Raw genomic sequence first — 23517 nt, forward strand, 5'->3', positions numbered from 1 at the left:
TTGGTTCGTCTGAAAGGGCGCATATCCACTCACACCATCATACAGCTTTGGACTACAAATCCCATCATTCTCCATTCTGGGAGCTCAACCACAACTACTGTGCTGTAATTTCAGCTCCAGTTTTTCTGGTCATGTTTTTGAGAGTCTTGTAATATTTCATGGGGGCCTAAGAGGCTGTATGTTTTGCTTTGTTCTGTTAGACATCTTTTCATCCCTCAGTGGCTTCTTTGAATTGCCACATTCCCTATTTGGCATGGGAAAAAGTCCTGTCGAAGACATTTGTCATCATCAAGGTCTCCTAAGAGATCACTTGATGGTCGAACAGAGAGGGTCTGGGCGTAAGTGCACTCCTAATTAACCCAGCCAGGCAGTACCTTATGACATCTTCCCCTGGAAGTATCGGAAGCCGAGGACAGTTGAGGCTTCGGGGTACAACAGAGACGACTGTAAGGCAAGCCATGCAAACATGCACACAAACAAACAAACAAACAGACAGACAGACAGACAGACAGACAGACAGACAGACAGACAGACAGACAGACAGACAGACAGACAGCCATCTACATAAGCAAGACAAAATACACAGACTAGGATGGTAGAAGGTATGGACATGAAGCGGTCTGAAAAACATTTGAGGGAAATGGATATGTTTGACTTGGAGAAGACCCTTTGAAGACGAGCATATGAAGGGCTGTGGTGTGGAACACTGGTTCTTAACCTTGGGTTACTCAGGAGTTTTGGACTGCAACTCCCAGAAGCCTTCACCACCAACTGTGCTGGCTGGGGTTTCTGGGAGTTGCAGTTCAAAAACATCTGCGTAACAAAGGTTAAGAACCACTGGTGTGGAAGATGGAGCAACCTTGTCTTCTGTTGCTCCAGAGGGTAGAACCTGAAGTTATAGATTCCAATTACAAGCATGGAGATTTTGACTAAACATTAGGAAGATCTTCTTGACAGTAAGAGGTGCTCAAAAAGGGAATGGACCAGTATGGAGGCCGGTGGATTCTCCTTCCTCAGAGGTTTTTCAACAGAGCTAGAGGCCACCTCGTAGGGCTGCTTTATGGATCTCTTGCCTGCCAATGGGTTGGGTTTGATGATCCAGGGATCCCCTTCCAACCTGTGATTGCATGATTCCATGTAAGCACGGAAATTCTAAATTGCACAGGTGAGTATTTTTGTGAAACTTGTCTTTTGAAACTCTTTTTAAAGGGAATTTCTTTCCAGTTGAAGAAAAGTGGTTGAAATTCCCACAGGAAAAAAATTCAGCACAACGCTAACATTTTAATCTCTTTGGAGCCATGGTTGATCCTAAATTTGGAGAATACTGGAAATCCACTCTCAATCTTCAAGGCATCTTGGTCTGGCTGATTATTAGCACACACGCCTTCTTACCCATCCAGCTTTGGATTTAGAACTGGCAGTGGGTGAATAGACATTAGCAAGCACTGTCACTTAAGTAATAAAATGCCATCTACCTGTCTGCAGTATATTGGCCAGGGGAGATCTCTATCCTTTTCTGAGATGTTTCTGGCAGCTCTGACCCAAGAAAACAAGCCAATCACATCATCACATCACCCTCCGGGCCTGTCATTGAAAGGACAGCTTGGGAGAGCTACCCATCGCTGAGTCTCAACATGTCTGTGTTTGTGAGTGTGTGTTGCAGGAAGACAATAATTGGTACAGCCCCAGCCCCAGTAGTTCATTATAAAGTGTCAAGAGTCATTGGCTTAAAGTCAAAGGGAGCTGCTGGCAGGTGCTCAACACCGCAGGTATTTTTTGAGTCCAGAAGGAGATCCATTTTGTCCACTACACATAGATTCAAGAAACTTTAGCTCTCTCACTCACCCTACAACTCCATGGATTTGCAGGAAAATACATATCAGGGGTTTCTTGCTGAACATGATGAGATCTCTGTTCACAAATGAGTGACCCAGAAGTAGAGTTTTCAAGTCAGAAAGAGCCTATTCCCAGAGATTCTTTAGCCAAAACCTGAGAACTTGGGGCAAACCTTTATGGGGTTGCATGTGGTTGACCTTTGCCATGTCATGGGGTCAGGTCAACTATTTCTAGAGAGATTTCATAGAGACGTGGTGAGAGATTCCTTCAGTAGGAGCTCCAAAGCCCACTGAAAATAAACATGTTGAGAGGTTTTCTGAATGTCAGGCCCTACAGCCGTGAGAATGAATGCCAAAAAAGGCAGATAACATCCCATTCCCAGAGATACCGAGTCCAAAGGCTAAGGCTCAGAGAATGTCTCATAAAACCGAAGTTTCTGGGCCAAAAAAAAAAAGAGATGTGGAAACCCTACATTTTAGACAAGAAGTCATTCATCAGCCTTTGCATTAAGTCAATTGCTTTCAGTTATTGTGTTTCACCAGAACTTGCAAGTAACTAGTTATAAATAAAATAGTTACCTATAACTAATTCTTTTTAGTAATGAGTGATGTAATTAGTAGTTACAAGGCTATTTTTAGGCGTATTGAGCTACTCCTAAGTTTCTGAGGTGTGATGATTAGCAAGCACATTAGTGCCATATTATACTTTATTTCTCAGGTTTCTTTTTTAATTTTAAAATATACTTTTTAAAAAAGAGATGGTTGAATAGCTTAATGAGCTGGGTGCCTGGCTGCAGAGCAGAATCTGGGAGTTCGATTTCCCCAATGTGTCTTCTGGGATGAAAGACAGGTTGTGCAGCCTCAGAGCCGCCCTCTGCTCCCTCCCCCAAGAAGGAGATGGTAAACCATCTCTCAGTGCTGTATTCAAAAACCCTGAGAAGGTTCGCCGTTAGTTGGAATCAACTTGACACCATGCAGTTCTTTTAGACATCTAAAGATGGCTGAAGATTACCCCCTAAACAAATGCTTTAGGAGTAAAGTTAAGTGTGCTCTCTTAGAGTCAGTATTTATTGATCTGTCAGCTGCTAACAGGAACACAACAAAGGAAAAAGAAAAACCATAGCGGTCACTACGATAACTGAACACTCTGTAGACTGTATCGCTTCCAACATTTTGAGCCTGCATCAATCATAATCTTTAGAAATACTGGAACATTTACGAGAAAAAGGTTGTTCACTTTAAAAAAAAAAAACAAGTTGGCAGGTAACTTAAGAGAGAAAAAGAAATAACATTGCTTGTTTGTTGTTTAGTCGTTAAGTCATGTCTGACTCTTCGTGACCCCATGGACCAGAGCACGCAATGCCCTCCTGTCTTCCACTGCCTCCCGGAGTTAGGTCAAATTCATGTTGGTTGCTTCGATGATACTGTCCAGCTGTCTCGTCCTCTGTCGTCCCTTCTCCTCTTGCCTTCACACTTTCCCAACATCAGGGTATTTTCCAGGGAGTGATGGCCAAAGTATTGAAGCCTCAGCTTCAGGATCTGTCCTTCCAGTGAGCGCTCAGGGTTGATTTCCTTCAGAATGGATAGGTTTGTTCTCCTTGCAGTCCATTGCTAGTTGTTACTTTATTTTTGTTTTTAAAAATAAAAACACGGGGCCCTTGAAGATAATGTATTACCTGTGAAGATAATGTATTAATGTAACCTCTTTGAGCTAACTAGTTTAATCTAGTGGGTCAGGAATCTTAAGGAAATTGTATGTACAGTCGTGCCCCGCTTTACAATTGCCCCGCATTATGACGAAACCGCATTACAACAACATTTTTGCGATTGCAAAACGATGGTCTGAATAGGCTTTTTTCGTTTTGCAATGATTGGTTCCCTGCTTCGGGAACCGATTCTTTGCAAAACAACAATTTTCCTACAGCTGATCGGCGGTTTCAAAATGGCTGCCGGTTAAATAAAATTGCCTTCGCTGTTTTCTGGGTGGATTCCTTACAAGACAACCACCGAAAATGGCTGCCCTATGGAGGATCTTCGCTGGACGGTGAGTTTTTAACCCATTGGAATGCATTAAACGGGTTTTAATGCGTTTCAATGGGTTTTCTATTTTCGCATTATGACCTTTTCGTTCTACAGCGATTTCGCTGGAACGAATTAACGTCGTAATGCGAGGTACCACTGTACTGTTTGAGGGCATTTGTTGCTCTCTTCCTTTCAGTCCTAGACAACATTAGAAGTTCCTTTTCAGACAGACTTTGAAGTGATAAGGGAGGCTTTTAGGAATACTGTGTTTATTGGATTCAGGAATAGTAAAATGTTTTTAAAGTGCTTTTGATGCTGGTTTTTGACCTTGTTACTTATTTAATTGTTTTTCAATGCTATGGTGAGTTGTTTCAACTGATTGTGTGGTGCCTTGAATCCACTGTGAAGCAGCAAGTGGATAATATGAGGAGTTAATTGAGTAGTTATTTGTGAGTAGATCTAATCTTCATGCAGGAGGATACGGTGTTTTGTATCAACCGGCAATGTCCGTGTGTGTGTATGCACTAGCATTTCCATTCCCATGATCTTGTCTTGCTTCTGTATTCTTTTGGTCACCTATATAAATCGTTTGGGAACCAGCAATGGGTGTGTCCAAATATCATCACAAGACACGGTGTGGGTGGGAACTCTTTGGGCCCCCCCTTGCACTAGTAAGGAGTACAAAAGCAATCAATTTGTATTTTAAAAACTATTTTCCTCCTAGTTTAGCTGATTTGAATCCTTCTCATATTTACTTGCTAAACCTTAGAAAGGAAGGGAAGGAATCAGAATGCTAAGCGATAAGAAAAATGGAGAAGATTTTGGTATGGATTGTATGTGTATGTATACATAACACTTGGGTGTGTGTTATGAAACATCAGGATCTCCTCCTTTTCCCATGATGTAAGAAAGCAGCTGAAAAAGCAGGGGGAAAGGGCAGTGATCATGACAGGGAAAGGCGAGAGGGGAAATGGGACTATGCCAGGCTTGTCCAACCTTGGCCCTCCAGATGTTCTTAGACTACAGCTCCCAGAAGCCTTCAGCATCACCTCTGCTGGCCAGGATTTCTGGGAGTTGAAGTCCAAGAACATCTGGAGGGACAAGGTTGGACAAACCTGGACTATGTGATACAATGACACTTGAAACGCACACCTCCCTGGAATATTAAACATTTCAGCTGCTGAGGATCGGCTGTGGGGAGAGACAGGGAAGCGCCAGCCGGAATGGCTTCCCGACAATGCTGATGGATGTGCGTGAGGGGACCGGGCTGGTTCTGGGGGGTGGTTGGGAATGGACCCCCATAGCACCTGTGGTGCTGTGCTTCATATTCGTATCTCCCAGATACAAATAAAAAGCAACCATGTCTAATGGTGACACATGCCCTAGCTACATCTTGGCTTGGTAACTGTAATGTGGTCTATATGGGACTGCCTCCAGAAAGCGTTTGAAAATTTCAGAGGGTCCAAAATGCCTCAGCCAGGTTGTTAACTGGGACTGGTTAACTGAGAACCTATAATTCCCCCGTTCCTGCAGCTCTACTGGCTGCTGATCCATTTCCAGGCACAATTCAAAGTGTCGTTTTTAAGTTATTCTCTGCTAGAGTAGATCCATCGAATCGATGGCACTCATTCGAGAGTTGTCAAAGTTCCTTTGATTCAGTGGGTCCGCTCTGATTGAGACCAATATTTAGTCCCAGGTGTGTTATTTTGGTTTGATTTAAAATCTCACCAGATACCAGAAACACAGAAAGCAGACTTGGGTATGTTTGGAATCATGAAGGAATCTTCTGAATGTCCAGCATATGAGATGCCACCAGTTTCCAAGTGTAAGAACTATTCCCCCCACCCCACCCACCCCATTTATTCTGCAATTTCACAGCCCTCTTTTTTTCTTTCTGTCCCTCTCCCCCTCCCTTTCTCCAGTATGCCATCTGGACGGCCGTCTGGGTCACCTGGAACATCTTCATCATCTGCTTTTATTTGGAAGTTGGCGGCCTTTCCAAGGTGAGTGAGGATGAAGTCCAAGCAGCCAGAAATAATCAAAGGGAAGGACAGGATGGTGTTGTGTTGATGGTGGGGAAGGAAGCAAAGGGAATCAGACTTCACACATCAAAGTGTGGCCCGGGAGGATTTTGCAGGACAAAACGCTGCCTGGACACTTTGAGATTAAGTTTGGAAAGACAAGGAGGAGGTGTAAAGGGGATTAAATTACTCTTCCATAAACTGAATCCAATTCACTGCTTTAATGTCTCTCCAAAAAAGGCTATCAATCATGGCAGGCTCTTAGCAGGATTTGGGTGGGGAATTAACTTCTTGGACCTTTGCATTGTATATTATGTTGGGGTCCCTTGTCCCCAACATGTCTTCCCAGCCTGCCATTTCCTCCAAGCTCTTCCACACGTGATTTAGAAATTCCAGATGAGGAGAGATAGTCCTTATTAACATGCAAAGCACATTGTAACATTCTCCCTCATCTCCGTAGTTTGTATTCAAGGCAAACTGGGCCTGCGGTTTTGTTTCTGTTTTCTGAATTTTGGTCTATGATTCCAACCCTTCCACATCAGGTGAATATTAACATTTTTTAAAAAATACAAAAACGTTGTAGCACCTTAAAGACTGTTATATTTTCATGTAAGCTTTTGTGGAACTTCTTTGCCCGCTACTTCAGTCATATGAGATGGAATACAGAGATCACACAGTAAAAAAAAAGTCTTAGAGATAGTGGCGTATGGTTGCATTTCAAAATAAAAACAAGTTTGTGGCAGGAACGAGCAGCTAGAGAAAAATATTGCCACTTCCTCTTGTGATTTTGGAAGGAAGGCATTATTGTATTCCTCATATCTGACCTCCTAAGATCTGGATGATTGTGGGGAACACGTATCTAACCCCCGTCTTTCCCTTCCCTTCTTCTCTCCCCAACCCCATATTCAATTACAGTTCAAATAGCTGATCTGATCTGTCTATGTCAGCTTCTGGTTCATTTATTGTGACAAAGGGCAAGGAAGTGCAGTGAGGTAGAAAGAAGGGAGTTAGTTCACTCAGTAGTTGGTGATCATGGTTGCCCTTTTCTGTTCAGTCAGGTGATAATTCAGGTGGAGAGGAAGGTGGGATAATGGGTTGCCTCCTGCTATAACTGATTTTATAAATACCTCCAATAGTGGAGGGGAGGCTGGGAAGAAAAACTGCCTAATTGCTTTATATGGGGGCTCAAGGGAGTCAGGCCCAAATTATCTTTATGGCGAGCAGGTGGGTGGGTGGGTAGGAGAGATTCTAATTGGTTGTCGTTTCTCCCTCGAGCATCGGCATTAGGTAATTAACATTTAAAATGAAAGGTTCTCTGTTTAGACAACTAATCTGCATGCGCTGATGGAGGATACGGATAAAGGCAGTGAGATATGCCTGTGTCTACCACAGCAAATTCATACAACGGTTACAGGCAGAATGGTGGTTCAGATGTTCAGCTGAAAGCACAGAGATCGGGCAAAGAACCAGCCTAGTCTAGCCTGCGGTCCAGCTTATGTGGGCTGTGCTCCATCACAGAGACTGGGTCTCAATCAACACAGGGAAGGACATGGTTAAATAGGCAGAGAGAGCAGGAGTCTACCTCGGGAAAAGTTGCTTTATTGGACTCTGACTCCCAGAATTTTTCCAGCTGGCTCCGAAGAGTGAGAAAGACCAGGGAGACGTTATAACTCTTCTTGTTCCAGCATAATCCTGAGCTTGATGGTTGCAATGAGCTAAACTTATCGTGCTGGAGGCATTGTAACATACCAGGAAAATCTCCCAATCCTCCTACATGAGGAGCTTCTAAGGACCACTTGAAACCTTTAAAGAGTCCAAACGGTGCAGGTTTCCCAAGGCACCTGTCTTCATAGGCAAGGCTCTTCATGTTTAAAAGTGTGGGTCATTGGCCCGTTTCACATTTGAAAGCTGACTGTCCCAGTGTTGAGTGATGGCATGCATTTCCTTCCAACTCTGGCCCCTCCAAGACAAATATGGCAGCAATGACGTCCATCATGGATCAATGCACAGAGTGTGTGGTTGTGATGCATTGTGAAAAGGGCTGTCCCTGTGCAAAGTGGGCCACAACCCTCTCACACCTTTAACTAGTCTGCCTCCTACACCCATCTGACACCTCACAGAGAAAGTTATTTTAGCTCAAGGGTCCTCTGGTTGCCTTCCTGCCCTGCTCACATTTTCTGCAAAGGGATCGGATGATGTCTGAAAGGTGGTCCTTAGGACACCGTGTCGTCTCTTCTGCAGATAGTGTTGCTGGATCCGCCCCATCCCATTGTCTTTAGGAATGGATTGGAAATCTCATGTGACAACCTGGCCAGAGATTGATTGATTGATTGATTGATTGATTGATTGATTGATTGATTGATTTGTTTATTTATTTATTTATTTATTTATTTATTTATTTATTTATTTATTTATTTATTTGATTTTTACCCCACCCCTCTAGACCATGTCTACTCGGGGCGGCTTACAAAATAAAACAGTACAGTATAAAGATATATAAAATCATAAAATTACAACTACAATTTCAATTTAAAACAATTAATTTAAAGAGAGGATTACCAAGATGGAATAGCAAAGAAAAGAAAAAAGAGAAAGACTTAATTGACTGGAGGGAAGGCCTTCTTGAATAACCAAGTTTTAAACTGGCTTTTAAAAACACCCAGCGAGAGTGCCAGCCGAATTTCTGCTGGGAGGGCGTTCCACAGATTACGAGCGCATGGACTAGAATAGTGAGGGCCCCCCGATCAAGATATGGTCGCAGCTGGGCAATCCGCCATAGATGAAAATAGGCGGAGCGGACCATGGGCGCCACCTGGGTTTCCATGGTAAGCGCGGGGTCCAGATGTATTCCCAAGCTGCGGACCTCACTCTTTGCGGCAAGGGTCGTCCCTCCAAAGGAGAGGGAGTCACCTATGCCGCTGACGGAAGGGCCGCCCACCCTCAAGACCTCCGTGTTGTCCGGGTTCAGCCTCAATCCATTTGACTGTATCCATTCCAGTACAGTGTCCAGGCAGCGCTGGAGGGACCGGACGGCATCCACTGAAGTTGGTGTAAAGGACATGTAGGGCTGTGTGTCATCAGTGTACTGATGACATAATGCCCCAAAAACCCTCATGACCCCGCCCAGCGGCCTCATATAGATATTAAACAGCATTGGGGAGATGATCGACCCCTGTGAAACCCCACAATTGAGATTCCACCGGGCTGAGACCCTCTCCCCAAGCTGTACTCTCTGGGGGCGGTCCTCCAGGAAGGAGCAGAGCCAGGCAAGTGCCAGGCCACCGACTCCCAACTCGAAGAGCCTCCCCAGGAGGATACCGTGGTCGACGGTATCAAAGGCAGCTGAGATGTCGAGGAGGACCAACAAGGACATGTTACCCCCATCGGCCTCCCTCAACAGGTCATCCAGCAGTACGACCAGTGCTGTCTCTGTACCATAGCGCGGCCTGAAGCCCAACTGAAATGGGTCCAGAGCATTGGTTTCGTCCAAGAGCGCCTGAAGCTGATCTGCCACCACCCTCTCAACCACTTTCAGATTTCAGGGTCAGATCCTGAGGTCTGGCAGGTGGGGGAAGATTCTTCCACAACAATGGCAAAATAGTGTGTGGTTGGTAGACAACTTGGAGATAGGGTGATGAGTTTAAAGATGAATGCAGAACTTGGGCTAAGGGTCTTCCTCCCGGAATCTGCTTCTAGCTAGTTTGCAATGTATTAAACATCAAGAAATATACATTTAGCAAAAGTGGGGTTTTCTGTGGTCATTTCTGATTGCATGTGCAGCCCACGGAGGATTCTGGGAACAGTGAATTCCCTGGGCCAGCCAAAGTTGCTCATCTCTGGCTTAAGGGATATTGCAAGCATTTGAGCAGGGGGCTCACCAAAGAAAGCACCCTTCATTTCTGTTGAAAAAAACTGGAATTCTTTGCCCCATTTTTCGAGATACAGATTTTTCACATGCAGTTTCGAAGAGGAAGCATTTTTGTAAACTTCTGGGGGGGAAAATAATGTGATGCAACAGGGCCTCCAATAATGTCATGTCCAACATACCGCCATGCTTGTTGCATCCCAAATTCATTATTTATTTATTTATTTATTTGATTTCTATGCCACCCATTGGGCAGCCAAGACCACTCTGGGCGGTTTACAACAACTAGACAGAAACAATGAAATAACAAAATAAGACAACGTCCATAAATTAAAAAAGCAAACCAAAATACCATCAATACAGTGAGAGGCATGGTGAGATACAGTGCAATACATTAATATAATTTAATAGCATAAAAACATGGCAGTATTTTATTTATTTTATTTATTTTATTTATTTTATTTATTTTTATTTATTTTATTTATATCCCACCTATCTGGTCGGTTAAGACCATTTTGGACATGACATTATTGGAGGCCCTGTTGCATCACGTTATTTGCTCAAGAAAGGTGTGTCTAAATAACCAGGTTTTAAATAGCTTTTTAAAGGTGCCTAGTGAGGGGGCCAGGCGAACTTCGGGCAGGCGGTTATTCCACAATTGTGAGGCAACCGCTGAAAAGGCCCATTTTCTGGTAGCTGCTTTCCAGGCCTCTAAAAATATTGAATAAGTACATCCTTCAAAGTAGACGTGTTTTCTGATTCCTGTTTAGGCTCTGAAAGGGCCAGTGTGGTGAGTATGGACTGAAATGTGAACTGAATTAATTTCTCACCCATTTCTCGTAGTGTCTTTTGGTAAAAACTGGCCTCAAATAACCTTTAATCTAGCACTTCTGTTTTTCTCCCAGTCCCACGGCAACGTCACAGAGTCCTTCTGGCAAGCCTTTCCACCTCCCTCAAGCAAAAACGCATTTAGCTGCTTTCAAATGTTTGCAGCACCATCAATATCCAGAACCTTAAGGGACGAGGAAAGCATCTTCCTCCTTCGATCAGCGAGGGGCATGCCACCAGGAGATGAAAAATGACAGTTGCTACTTTTTGGGTGGATAATAAATGTTCTCTCCTGAAAAACATGCAAAATTATTCAGCCATCTCAGCTGTCCTGGGGCTTGCTTTGCTGGACTCAATTCATTTGTAGGGTTATTACTATGGATTTCTCTGATAACTAATGGAAGGGAAGGAAGCAGGGAGTGAGCAGGGAAGCCCAGCTGTCTCTGGTCCCCTTAGACCCAACGAAAAAAAAAAGAAAAATTTGCATAGCAATTTAGAATGGAGGCCGGGGTGGAATATCTGCTATGGCTGTGCATGTCAAGCAGAAATGAAATAGATCCTTCAACCTGCATAATGCTCTAATTATCTTTAATAATAAATCCTTTTTGTCTGCTACTTCAACTTTTGATTTTTAAAGTTGAGAAATTTGCATGGGCGGCTGTTGTTTCAGCATCTAAGACAGGGGAGGCCTGGATAGGATCCAGTGGATGGACATGTGAGGGAAGCCATTAGCGTGAGGGACTGGGGCCCCCTCTATTCAGCACCGATCGGACCTCATCTACTCATCCAGTACAAACTGGAACAAGTTCAGAGGAGGGTAGATAGGATGATCAGGGGACTGGAAGCCAGGAGGAAAGACTGAAAGAACTGGACATTTTTTGCCTTGAGAAAAGAAGCCTGAGGGGAGATAGGACAGCATTGTTCAAATATTTCAAAGGCAGTCATACAGACAAGGGGCAGGATCTGTTCAGCCCAGGAAAAGGTAAAGGTTCCCCTTGACATTTAGTCCAGTCATGTCTGACTCTAGGGTGTGGTGCTCATCCCTGTCTCCAAGCCGTAGAGCCAGCGTTTGTCCGAAGACAGTTTCCGTGGTCACATGGCCAGCACGACTAGACACGGAACACCACGACTTTCCCACTGAGGTGGTACCTATTTATTGACTCGCCTTTACATGCTTTCAAACGGCTAGGTTGGCAGGAGCTGGGAGAAGCGATGGGAGCTCCCTCTGTCGCATGGATTCGATCTTACGAAGGCTGGTCTTCTGACCTGGCAGAGCAGAGGCTTCTGCGGTTCAACTCATCCTGAGCACTCCAACTCTGGAGGCATTCAAGAGAAAATGGGACAGCCATATATGAGATCTTCTTTGGTTTGGATTCCTGCATTGAGCAGGGGGTTGATGGCCTTATAGGCCCCACTCCAATGCAATTATTCTGTGATTCTAAAGGTTACGGAAACTTCCTAATGGTAAGAGCTGTTTGGCGATGAAGCAACTTGTTTAAGGAAGCAGTGAGCTGTTCTTTATGGGAAGTATTTAAGAGGGATCAATTAGCTGATTCTCAAGGATGCTGTGATTACACTCTTCATAGCAGATCCTGCACTGAGCAGAGGGTTGGGTTAGTTGCCCTCTGAGGTCCCTTTCAACTTGATCACTCTATAACACGTGTCAAACTCAAGGCCCGCGGGCCAAATCTGGCCCGCCGGAATGTTTCATGTAGCCCTCACCATGTTGCCTGCTACTGTGCAGTATACAATGTGCAGGCGCTTACTTGGTCACCCATAATGTTCCGCAAGGATGCTGGGAATCTGCCCGGCGGGACTTTTAATCTCAGCATTCCAAGCATCAAAAAAAATCAGAAAGTGATAATTGAATGCAGAGGGTTATATTTAATATGATAAAGAGTACATACATTTATATAGTCTCACTGAGACAACCGGTCCTTTGAGGGCAACCATAATACCGATACGGCCCAAGAAGAAATTGAGTTTTGCACCTCTGCTCTGTAATGTGCTCTGAGGGTCCGTGCCTGGGGGTGCAATCAAGTTGAATTTGGGGATTGTAGGGCAAGATCGCTGTGTACATTTCCAAGGACTCAGGGCACCAGCAGAAATATCAGGGATTCGCCATGCTTCCCTGAACCTTCAGATGAGGAGAGAAACCTCAGTGGGGGTAACAACTACAGGAGGGAATAGTTGGGTTTTCAGGTAGATGGTGACTAGGTGAGCAATTTTTAATTATTTTATTTTATTATTTAAAATGTTTTTAAAGAATTTTAAAAAAGGACCCAAGGCCTTTTTTTAAATAAAAAATTAATATTTTTATTTTTCATAAAGGACATTGTTCAAAACACAATTTTAAAAGCTAAAAACAGTAAGTATCTTATTCACGAAGACTTTCATGGCCGGGATCTAATAGTTGTTGTGGGTTTTTCGGGCTCTTTGGCCGTGTTCTGAAGGTTTTTCTTCCTAACGTTTTGCCAGTCTCTGTGGCCGACATCTTCAGAGGACTGGAGTAGGAACTTTGTCCATGCTCTGTTGCAGTTCCTACTCCAGTCCTCTGAAGATGCCGGCCACAGAGACTGGCGAAACGTCAGGAAGAACAGCCTTCAGAACATGGCCAAAGAGCCCGAAAAACCCACAACAACCAGTAAGTATCTTATTTTAAATATTTTAAAAGAATTAATAATATGATATGAAAAATGTTAGGTAAAAGCATGACTTAAACCAGATTTAGAAGCTACAAAATATAAATGTTACTGTTTATTATCTCCTAGATCAGGGGGCCCCAACCCCTGGTCTGGGGCCCAGTACCAGTCTGTGGCCATGGCAGGACCGAGCTGCGGAGACAGATCTCTCCCCCCACACACACACTCCACCCACCCATACCACCCACCCACACGGCCCGCCACCTGCACGCACAGGTGCCCCTCCCGCCTGTGGACACATCCCTCACCTCTGTGTGCATGCCCTGCCTCTACATGCATGCATGCAATTGCACTCTGTCTCTCTGCAAACGTGCTACGCCCTTTTGCGCATGCACGTGAGCACACTCTGCCGCTCCGCAAGTGCGCCCCGCCCACCCACGAGCAAGGTGGGATGCCTTCCCCCCCCGCATGTGGACCCCCCCAACCGATCTGCAACTCAGAAAAGTTTGGGGACCGCTGTGTTAGATGGTCAGCCACTGAGGGAAAGCTTGCCTGAAGAGAAAGGTCTTTGCCTGCACACAGCAGGAAAGCAAAGATGGGGCCAGCCTGGCCTCCAGTGGAAGGGAGTTCCAGAGTCTAGGAGCAGCCACGGAGAAGTCCCTCTCCCGTGTCCCCACTGAACACACCATGAAGGTGGTGGGATCAAGAAAAAGGCCTCTCCTGATTATCTTAGCACCCAAGCAGGCTCACAATCATTGAGATACGTTGCTTGGGCTCAAACTGTTTTTTATAGGTTAAAAACAGCACTTTGAATTGTGCCTGGAAACAGATCAGCAGCCAGTGGAACTGCTGCTAACAGGAGGGTTATGTGACCTCTGTGTTTACAATCTGTCAAGCATGCCTTCCAAGATGCCCCCAGCACCCCTATCCTGCAAAACAAATTTTAATTTTTTAAAAAAATTCCTACCCTCAAACCCTCTGGATGTTATGGGGTGCAGTTATGCATGCTTTGAGACCCCCCAGTCTTTACGGCTGCTTTAGGGCCTCAGCCTGTCTTAGCTCAGCCTGGCCTGCCCAACTTCTACCCCGCACTTAAACCTTTTCTTTTTCAAAACAAGAGACCTAAAAATACTGAGATTTATCTCTTTAACAGAGAAAGAAGGAGGGAGGGAAAGTGATGTCAAGACAGGAGAATGGCTATATAAATCTCAATTACTTATCTCTCCCTTTGAAAGGGCTAGTTAGTTCTGGGAAGCCGATTAAAATATAGCCTCTGCTGAGCTAAACCTCTATTACTTTTTGAGCAGGATGTGAAAACCGACATAAAGATTTGTAGACAATTTATAGAGGGCTAGACGTAATGTTCCTCAGCAGCATGAAAAACAACTGTAAGGAGACTGGTCTTTTCTGAGACCTCATCCAATCCTCTTGCTTAGTGTAATCAGTCGCCCTTGAGTAGACCCACTGAATCAGTGGGGAAATAGTGGGTCAGTTCCGTTGATTCCAATGCAAGTTGCAAGTCGGGGTGCTGAGCAATAGGATTCAAGCGGTTGAGCGAATCTGGGGCTTTCTTCTAACCCAGGGAGAACTCCAGTCGTTTTGAAGGTCAGCAGCCAGGTTGCGATGGTGGTCAAGGTTAGAGTTTTTGTTAAAGGTAACAAAACACTTAACCTACCAAAAATGTCTGTGGTCCTCACTGTCAACTTACTGAGAGCCAGAATAAATCACTCTTTCTTACCATCATGCGGGAAAATGGGAAAAAACATTTGTTCGTTCATTTACCTACCTACATTTGCTCAGACAACTTCTATTTCTACTGTTTTCCCCCAGTTTCTTTCCTACTTCAAAGACAAATGTGCAGGAGCTGTTTAATATTATTTTAATTTTTTATATAGTTGGACCAACAAAAGGTGGTGTGCCCTCGAAAAAGGGAGGTGCTAATTACATAACAAAATTAATTCAACAGCGTGGCAATTCACAAATATAATTGTCTATAATTCTTATCAAAAAAAGAGTGGAATTTGAAATTCACCTTAAAATTAACAGAATCCAGGAGAATCAGTTGTTGAAGGCAGCTTTGAATATTTCTGTTTACAGCAATTTCCTGAAAACAAGGAGAGAAGGAAGCTATAATATTTCATTTGGTAACTTATTCCAGAGTTTTGGGCCACCACTTAAAAGGCCCGATTCCTTGTGGTTGCCTTTTTTTGGCCTCCCTTGGTGTGGCCACATTTAGCAACACGGACTGAGAGGAGGAGGTAAAATGAGTTGCTGATGTCAGAGAAAGATGTTCCAACAAGTTTCAAGGTCCTAAACTGCTAAAGACTTCATAGGTCATAACCAGTCATTGGAAGCGCTAAGACTCTGGATATATGATTAAATTCACTAGTCCCAGAAATCAGTCTGGCCACTGCATTTTGGACCTGCTGAAGTTTCCATACTGATTTCAAGAGCAGCCCTAAGTAGAGAGGATTACAGTAGTCTATTTTTGGGATTACCAACATGTAAACCACTGTTAGTGGGCATTTCTTATTCTGGTAGGGGTGCAACTGAGCAATCAAACAGAGTTGATAAAAGGCCCCCTTAGCTATGGCTGATATTTAAGCCTCCACAGAGAATGCTGAGTCCAGAAGCACCTCCAAACTAGCGACCCCATCTTTCAGGGGGGTTGTAGCCTCATCACGGCCAGGTCAGTTTCCCTCTGGAGATCCACCTAACAATAGGATCTCCATCTTGTCTGGATCTGTCTTTGGAGGCAGACCGTTCTAATAGGTCCACACACACAGCCAGAAGGGGACCATGATCTGAACTCTAGACCTCAGCAGGTGATGATCTGATCTTGAAAAGCAGAAGACTCAAGGATTACCACCTTCAGATTATTTTCTTTCAGCCCATACATGAACACTAGGTCCATGATGTACCCTGACACAGGTGTAAGACCCATGACATTTTGAGGCAGGCACATGGATGACATGGTGTCCAAGGCCACCCTTGCAATATAGTCCCTGCATGGATGTTCAAGTCCTCTAGAAGTAAAAGTCGGGAGGACCTCAACAGCTCACCCAAGATGAAGTCTATCAATCCTGGTAGGAGAGCGTTGGAGTGCAGAGGGGTGTGGGACACCAATGTGATTTCCACTCTGTCTTGCTCATCCAGCATCAGATGAAGGCACTCCAGAAGCCCTGCTGAGCTTACTTGATTTCCGATGGCGCATGGCAACACCCCCTCTCTGCCCCTCTGATCTGCCATGATGCTGGATGAAATATGGTGGGGGCCATATCTGGGAAAGGGTGACCTTGCCTTCCAGTCCCACCCAGATTCATCATTGGCATCCTTCAGTCTCGAGAGACTATGGTGACATGCTCTGAATTGAGGAGTGTCCTCTCCAGAGCATGAAGCCCGGGTAAGGTAATATGGAGGATAGGCTGTTACCCAAGCAGCAGATCCCCCCTCTCCACATTGCTGAAGTGGTCCAATGGAAAGGCAAGAGCCAATACAACTGGTTCCAGCAACGTCGCAGGAGTTGGCAGAACGACACGAGCTGCCTTCGGGACTCCAGCTCCAGATTTTGCCTCGAGGTTAACTCCTGAAGCCTTTTCCATGAGTGGATATAGCCACAAGGCAGTGGAGGTTTGAAATCGGAGTTTTCCTTCTCCTAGATGGGCTGCCTTCCATGGCTGACGAGCCCCACCTGCCCGGCCTGCTCTCTAAGAGTGTGGAAGTATGATCTGACCCTTAAAACTTTCCTGCCTCCCAGGCTTATGCAAATCTAATTGGATTTCCTATTTACCATATTAAGGCCAGAGATAGAATTTGAGAATTTCACGTGTCGTTAGGCGCGCGGTCCTAGTACACGCTCTTTTAAAGCAGAAAGTCCCACCCTCTAGGCCCCACCCCCAGGCCATGTGGTGATGGTTATGCAAACCAGACCAGTATTGTCATCTACTATAAGTTCACAAATTCGTTCGGATGTCTTTAGAATTGACCTGGTATGTAGCAGCTGTTTGAGCAGATCAGACAGGCTACCTCAAATCTGCCGACTGGGGGGGGGGGAACCAAAGTATGGGTTAGATATTAAAAATCTGGAGCACGTTGTCCTATGATGGTATGTCCTCCTCTCTGTTATTACTGATACAACCTTGCTCCTGATGAACTTATTGATGATTAGGTAATAGCTGGCACTTCCTCCTTCCTCTCTCAGCTGCAAAGCCTTTAAGTTGTCTCCAGTTGTGAGCATAGAAAAACAAATAAATGCAAAATAATATATAAAAACAATACATCAACCATATATAACTATATCTCCTAGTTAGACATGCCTGATTACCTCTAATTCAATTATAGTCATTTAAATTAAATTTAAATAAATTGAATAACCAGCCTGATTAATAACTGCTGTGGGTTATAAATTAAATCCAGTAACACAAATCATGCTCCTTTCCTCCTCCACACTAAACTAAAACCAGCCCACCCCAACTTCTAACTCAGAAAAAGTCCCTTAAAGCAAAGCAGACCCACTGGAAATTAGGCATTGAAAGAATAAATTAGTTTACATTAAATGATTTAAATTAGTTTAAGTTAAATTAGACAAGTCAGGCTTTGGGGCCCTGTCTGTAAAAACAATTTGTAATTAAGGGGGGAACAATTAAGTAAGGGGAAACACAGTTCAAATAACAAAAATAACAGTAGTAACAACTAAACCAATACTGGTGTTATAATAATAATTTTAGAACTGCGGAGCTGCTGTGGGACTGTCACCAAATTAACCTAAAGGGGGGGGGGAATCAGGAAAGATCAACTAATAAAAAGCAGAGTTAAATTTAAAAAAAAATAGAAGTAAAACAGCCGCACAGAGCTGCAGTCTGCTCCTTGAAATTAAAGTCCTTAAATCTTCCTCAGCTGACTAAGTGCTATTTAGAAATAACCTCCATGGGTGATTGTTAATGGTGGACAGATTTGGTTCGCACTGCCAGCCTTTTGATATCCTGTAAACCTTCTGAAGGATAACATTGGACAAAGAGGCAATAAAGATTGGAATGTTTGATAACTAAACATTTCTCCAGACTTCTCACTTCGACACAGCTAAGGCTGTCTTGAGGGCAGGAGATTTTGGAGATCACTCATTACTAAGGTCACCTTAAGTCAGGGGAGACTTGACAGCTCACAACAACATCATCATCATCATCATCAACAACAACAACAACAACACAGCAAAGTAGCCACATGGATCCCTCCAAGAAGTCTACAAACAGAAAATGAGCCCAACAGCGTACTTCAGATTCGGTACCTCTGCAAATGGCATATAGAAATATACTGCCTCTAATACTGGAGATGCTGGCTGGATAGCTCAGTGGTTTAGGTATCTTGTTAGCGCATAAAAGGGCCGTGGTGGCGCTGTGGGCTAACCCGCAGAAGCCTGTGCTGCAGGGTCAGAAGACCAAGCAGTCGTAAGATCGAATCCACGGGACGGAGTGAGCGCCCGTTGCTTGTCCCAGCTCCCGCCAACCTAGCGGTTCAAAAGCATGCAAATGCAAGTAGATAAATAGGTACCATCTCGGTGGGAAGGTAAACAGTGTTTGGTGTTTAAATCACACTGGCCATGTGACCACGGAAAGATTGTCTTTGGACAAACGCTGGCTCTATGGCTTGAAGAGCGGGATGAGCGCCGCCCCCTAGAGTCGGACACGACTGGACAAAAATTGTCAAGGGGAACCTTTACCTTTACCTTAGCGCATAAAGCTGACATCTTTGGCACAGAGTCTTGTCCAGTCCAGGCAGTCCAAATAACTCACATGTACACAGGCAGCTTCTCCCGACACCAAAGTATATTTACAATATATACAGCAGTTCCAACTGGCAGTATAACAGGATGACATCAAGTAATGAATCAGTGGTGGGAAATACATCATCAGTTCAGCTTCACATATGTGTACTTATACATATTAGCATATAACCAATCATAGCAGATGTTGCATCGTCCATGACTCAGCAGATGTTGCATCATCCTTGACTCAGCATTATTCAGCATTCTTGCACACCTGTACAATCATGGATGCTCATTAATACAAACCTTGTTCTGCCAGGTTAGGAAATTATCCTTGACATACCTGACCACGGAGTCAGAGGTTGAGAGTTTGATTCCCTCACTGTGCCTCCTGGAAGAGGCAGCCCATGTCGTCATGGGCAAGCTGCACGATCTTAGAATGCCCCCCAGAAGAATGGAATGGTAAACCACCACTTCTGAGTACTCTGTACCTGGAAAAACCTTCAGAAGGGTTGCCATAATTCAACACTGACTTGATAGCATGCAGTTATTATTAATACCGGGGCCAATATGTAGCCGCTCTGACTAGCATCTGTTGATTGCCGTATTCCCCATGAATCTGATAGTGAATTTTGATGGAATGCTAAGTACGTGTAGAATTAGGAAGCTGGACAGACTTTTCTGCAGTGTAAAACCCCTGGGGAGAATACCTGGCTTAAATCTCCTCACATATTAAAAGTTTCATGTGCTTTACAGGCTAGCGTGTCAGGATAGCCTGTCCTCTGCCATTCTAGCTTTCCTACACCACACTGTTTTTAACATGGAAGACAGAATGTCATCTTTGTGAAACCCATCCTGCAGGCTGTTCTGCGTATTATCTCTGCATGTGTGGTTCAGTTCTTCTGTTCAGCCAAGACTGGTCAAATTAGAGTAATTAAGTGGGGAGAGATCCATCAGTGGCTGCTAACCATGATCATTTCAAAAGTCGTGTGCCACTGATTGCCCTATAATAATAATACAGTAGGACCCCCTTATCCACGGGATCAGTATCCACAGATTCACTTATCCATCATCTGAGAATATTTAAATTAAAAGAAAAATCCTAGAAATATATATTTCTAAAGGTGAAGTTACCAGAATTGGTCACTAGGGAGAACCAGATACCATGCTATGTATAGCATTTGCTATAATCCATGTTTCCCAGAATCTATGGAGGTGTTGGAATCAAACGCACACACTTCAGACAGGGATCCGACTGTAATGATATTAGAATTGCAGAGCTGGAAGGGACCCTTTGGATCCTTGATTCCAGCCACTGTGAAAAAGCATAGTGAGGACTCAAACTCCCAACCTCTGGTTCTGCAGCCCGATACTTAAACCACTGAGCTATCCAGTGGTTCATCTGTAGCATCTGTCTGTCTTCGAAAACACATACTAGCTGGGAGGCGGCTGATCCAACAAGAATTTTCTTCTGCTTTTAAAAGAAACTTATTAAAGTCAACGTTATAGCCAAAATCTCAGTAGAGCAGCGAGTTCAAGTACTGTATAGAATTGAAGCTTGGGAAACTTTCCTTGGAAAACTGAGAATTCCAGGAGGTAGAATTAAAAAGAAGAGAATTTTCCAAGCTTTGTTCAAAGTTGGAGCAGCCATACCTCGAACAATTTCTCTCTTCACTTTAGTTGCACAGGCTTCTATGTGAGTACCTGTTCTGATGAGAGTGTGGAAACATGATTGTGTTGGACGGCAAGTCCCGAGAATCTTCCATCCCATATGGCCATGTCCAAGGATTTTTGGACACAAAGTCCAGTAAACAACTCCTCCAGGTTCTGTTTCCAATTTGCTCATTTCCTTTAACCTGAGTTGAAGATCAGACAGATTAGATATTTTCTTGATTAAAGATTTTGTGTTGGAGTAATTTTTTCTTTAAAGAAAGGGAGACTAAGGCAGGAAAATTGCAATAGGTACCTGCGGATGGTCAGCATCGTCTCCCAGCTAATGCTCTGTTTATTGACAGTGGTCAATAAACTGTTTGCCGTGAGTGCTTTCTCCTATTACCCTTTGTCAGCTCAGGTGTCCTCTGGAGTTTTGCAGCCGTGGATGCCTGTCAAAAAGAATATTAATCTCAGGATATTGAGGGGGAGAAAAACCCAGCAGATTCACAGCAGTCTGCTTGCTGTATTGAAATGATGGCTTTGCTTGGAAGAGAAAGATTTGGAAGAACTGAATTGAAATGGCCGGAGGAAACCAGAAGTCATTTATAAATTTAATTAAAATGTGTCAGCCTTCCCATGGCCTAAAACTCCCAGCAATGATCACAAAAACCAGCTGTCTTATTCCTGACTGATCTTTATTAATTCCAGATAAATTGAGTGAGATCAGTGAGGATGACTTAGTTTTCTTCAACCTGGTGGCCTCCAGAAGTGGTGAATTACACCATAGCCCATGCAGTACAGCAACTGCTCAGGAACGATGGGAACTCTGGTGACGGAAGGTGGCAATAATGTACAAATGATTTGGTGGATCATTAGAATGGATACATTAAATTTAATAGACAGAATTTTGACTTTGTTGCTAAGTTTTGAATTTCTGGTAAAATTCTTTTTTCCCTCCACAGCAGAAGTACAGATATCCACATAGCTACAAAGTTCCACCTTTTTCTGATTAACTGGCACTTAAAGTCTCAGTAACTCACTTGGACAGATTTGTAGCAGAAAGAGTAAAAAAAAACCCAATTCATTACTTACAGTTGCTTGAAATTACAGACTTAAATATGCTGAATGAATGAATGAATTTATTTATTTATTACGGTCGGGTGACCAACTCGTAAAACATATTTATGGCTAAAATATACAAATGCAGTTCAAAAATATACAACCAAGTCATAAAACATATTATGTGGCTAAAATATACAAAATGCAGTTTTAAAATGTACGATTAGTTCATAAAACATATTATGTGGCTAAAATGTACAAAATGCAATTAAAAAGTGTACAGCAACATTTTGTGCAGCAGCAATGGCACAGCGCTCCCTTATAGTCTCCTGAGTTGACAGGTTGACTGGTTCTAGCATGAGGGTGGTTTATTGTTGAGCGTAGAGAAATGTTGTGGTCCCAACTGAAGGGAGGAAATATTTACAGATCTTTGCAAATATGTAGGAAGGACTCCCTATAACCCAAAGACCCTGTCCAAACCAGTTTGCCCTAGACAATCCAATGGTTCAAAGGACTTAAATATGCTGCTTCCTTTACTGAACTTGTAACCAACCAAACAGATCAACAGCAAGCAAACAACTGCTACCAACAGACTAAAGACAGCGAAAAAGCACTCATCAGAGATGTGGGGCTCTTTTTGAATTTAAAAGCTGGAAGGAATCATTGATTAGAGCTGGATAGATAGACAATTACCCCAGCCCAGAAAAGTCCCTTCCAGTCACATAAACTATAGTCAGCATGTGAGGGTGCAAATAAAACACCCAACATTACCCACAACCATCCACCACCACGTACCACCTTCCACATCAATAAGTCAAACAGTGCCTTATGAAGTTGAATATAATATCCGAAACAAGACATTTCTGCACACATTCTTATTCCAGGAATTTGGTTTTAGTACTGGATCCAGAGCTTGTAAACAAATCCGCACACAAACCTATTCTCATTTCCCCTTGCACTTTCTTTTCTTTACTTTTTGCAAGCTAATTTGTGTTAAGTAGGAAGGATACTCTTTGTTAACTGATCAGAGGTTAGAAACTTCCCCCAGTGTATTGATTTATTCTATGTATTGACATGTATTACATATCTATGCAGGCCAAGAGCTGCTGGAATTCTACCAGTACATTCTACTGGGGAGCTGGAAATCTACCAATAATTTCTGAACTATCTCCTGTCCAACCCTGTAATCTCATTGCAGAAACAAAACAAAACAAAACCAGACATGGAGGGAGGGAGGGAGATGGACAAAAAGCATATTTCCTTAAACCCTTAAATTCATTTTTTAAAAACCCTCTAAGGGAAATTATGAGTGATATATTCCAAATCTCAGTCTTTGCTTTGCTAAACATCCAATACATATTTATTCCATCACTTTCTAGCACTTCTCAGTTTAAAAGCCTTGTAAAACCATCATAAATCATGACCGGTGAACAACAACACATCTAGTAGAATTTTGTAGAATTCGGGGCCCAAACAGGCCCCCAAATCTCTCCAGAAGGATAAGTCTAAGGCCTCATCTGTGATGTGCCTGTATGGGCTGGGGCCTCATGGCCATCCAGAAGAAGAAAATAAAACACACCAAAAGCTAGCACAATAATAATAATTTAAAAAGTTATAGTCCAGCTTTCCCCAACATCTTTTATGTTTGTCAATCCCATGAGCTCCTAGCTAAAGTATGGATTGATCAACGTCTCAAACACGTTGACTCTCTCAGTGAAAATGATTTTCCTGGTTCAAATCTAGTTTAATCAGGGAGCACCTGTGGGGAGGTTCCCAGTTATCTGACTGGGTCTAACACCACACGACTCCTTCCCCTAATGCTGGACGCCAA

At 43.6% G+C, this 23517-nt stretch overlaps 1 protein-coding gene across 2 annotated transcripts in view; it reads left to right on the forward strand.

The window, feature by feature from the left end:
* NKAIN4 (sodium/potassium transporting ATPase interacting 4) overlaps nucleotides 1–23517 on the forward strand; it is a 115153-nt gene that overhangs the window by 49240 nt on the left and 42396 nt on the right. For both annotated transcript variants that reach the window (XM_072996747.2, XM_072996748.2), the window contains exon 3: nucleotides 5780–5860. In XM_072996747.2, coding sequence (XP_072852848.2) covers nucleotides 5780–5860 — 81 coding nt within the window. The remainder of the gene's footprint in view (nucleotides 1–5779; nucleotides 5861–23517) is intronic.

This window comes from Pogona vitticeps, chromosome 4 (assembly GCF_051106095.1).
Source record: "Pogona vitticeps strain Pit_001003342236 chromosome 4, PviZW2.1, whole genome shotgun sequence".
Lineage (NCBI taxonomy): Eukaryota > Metazoa > Chordata > Lepidosauria > Squamata > Agamidae > Pogona > Pogona vitticeps.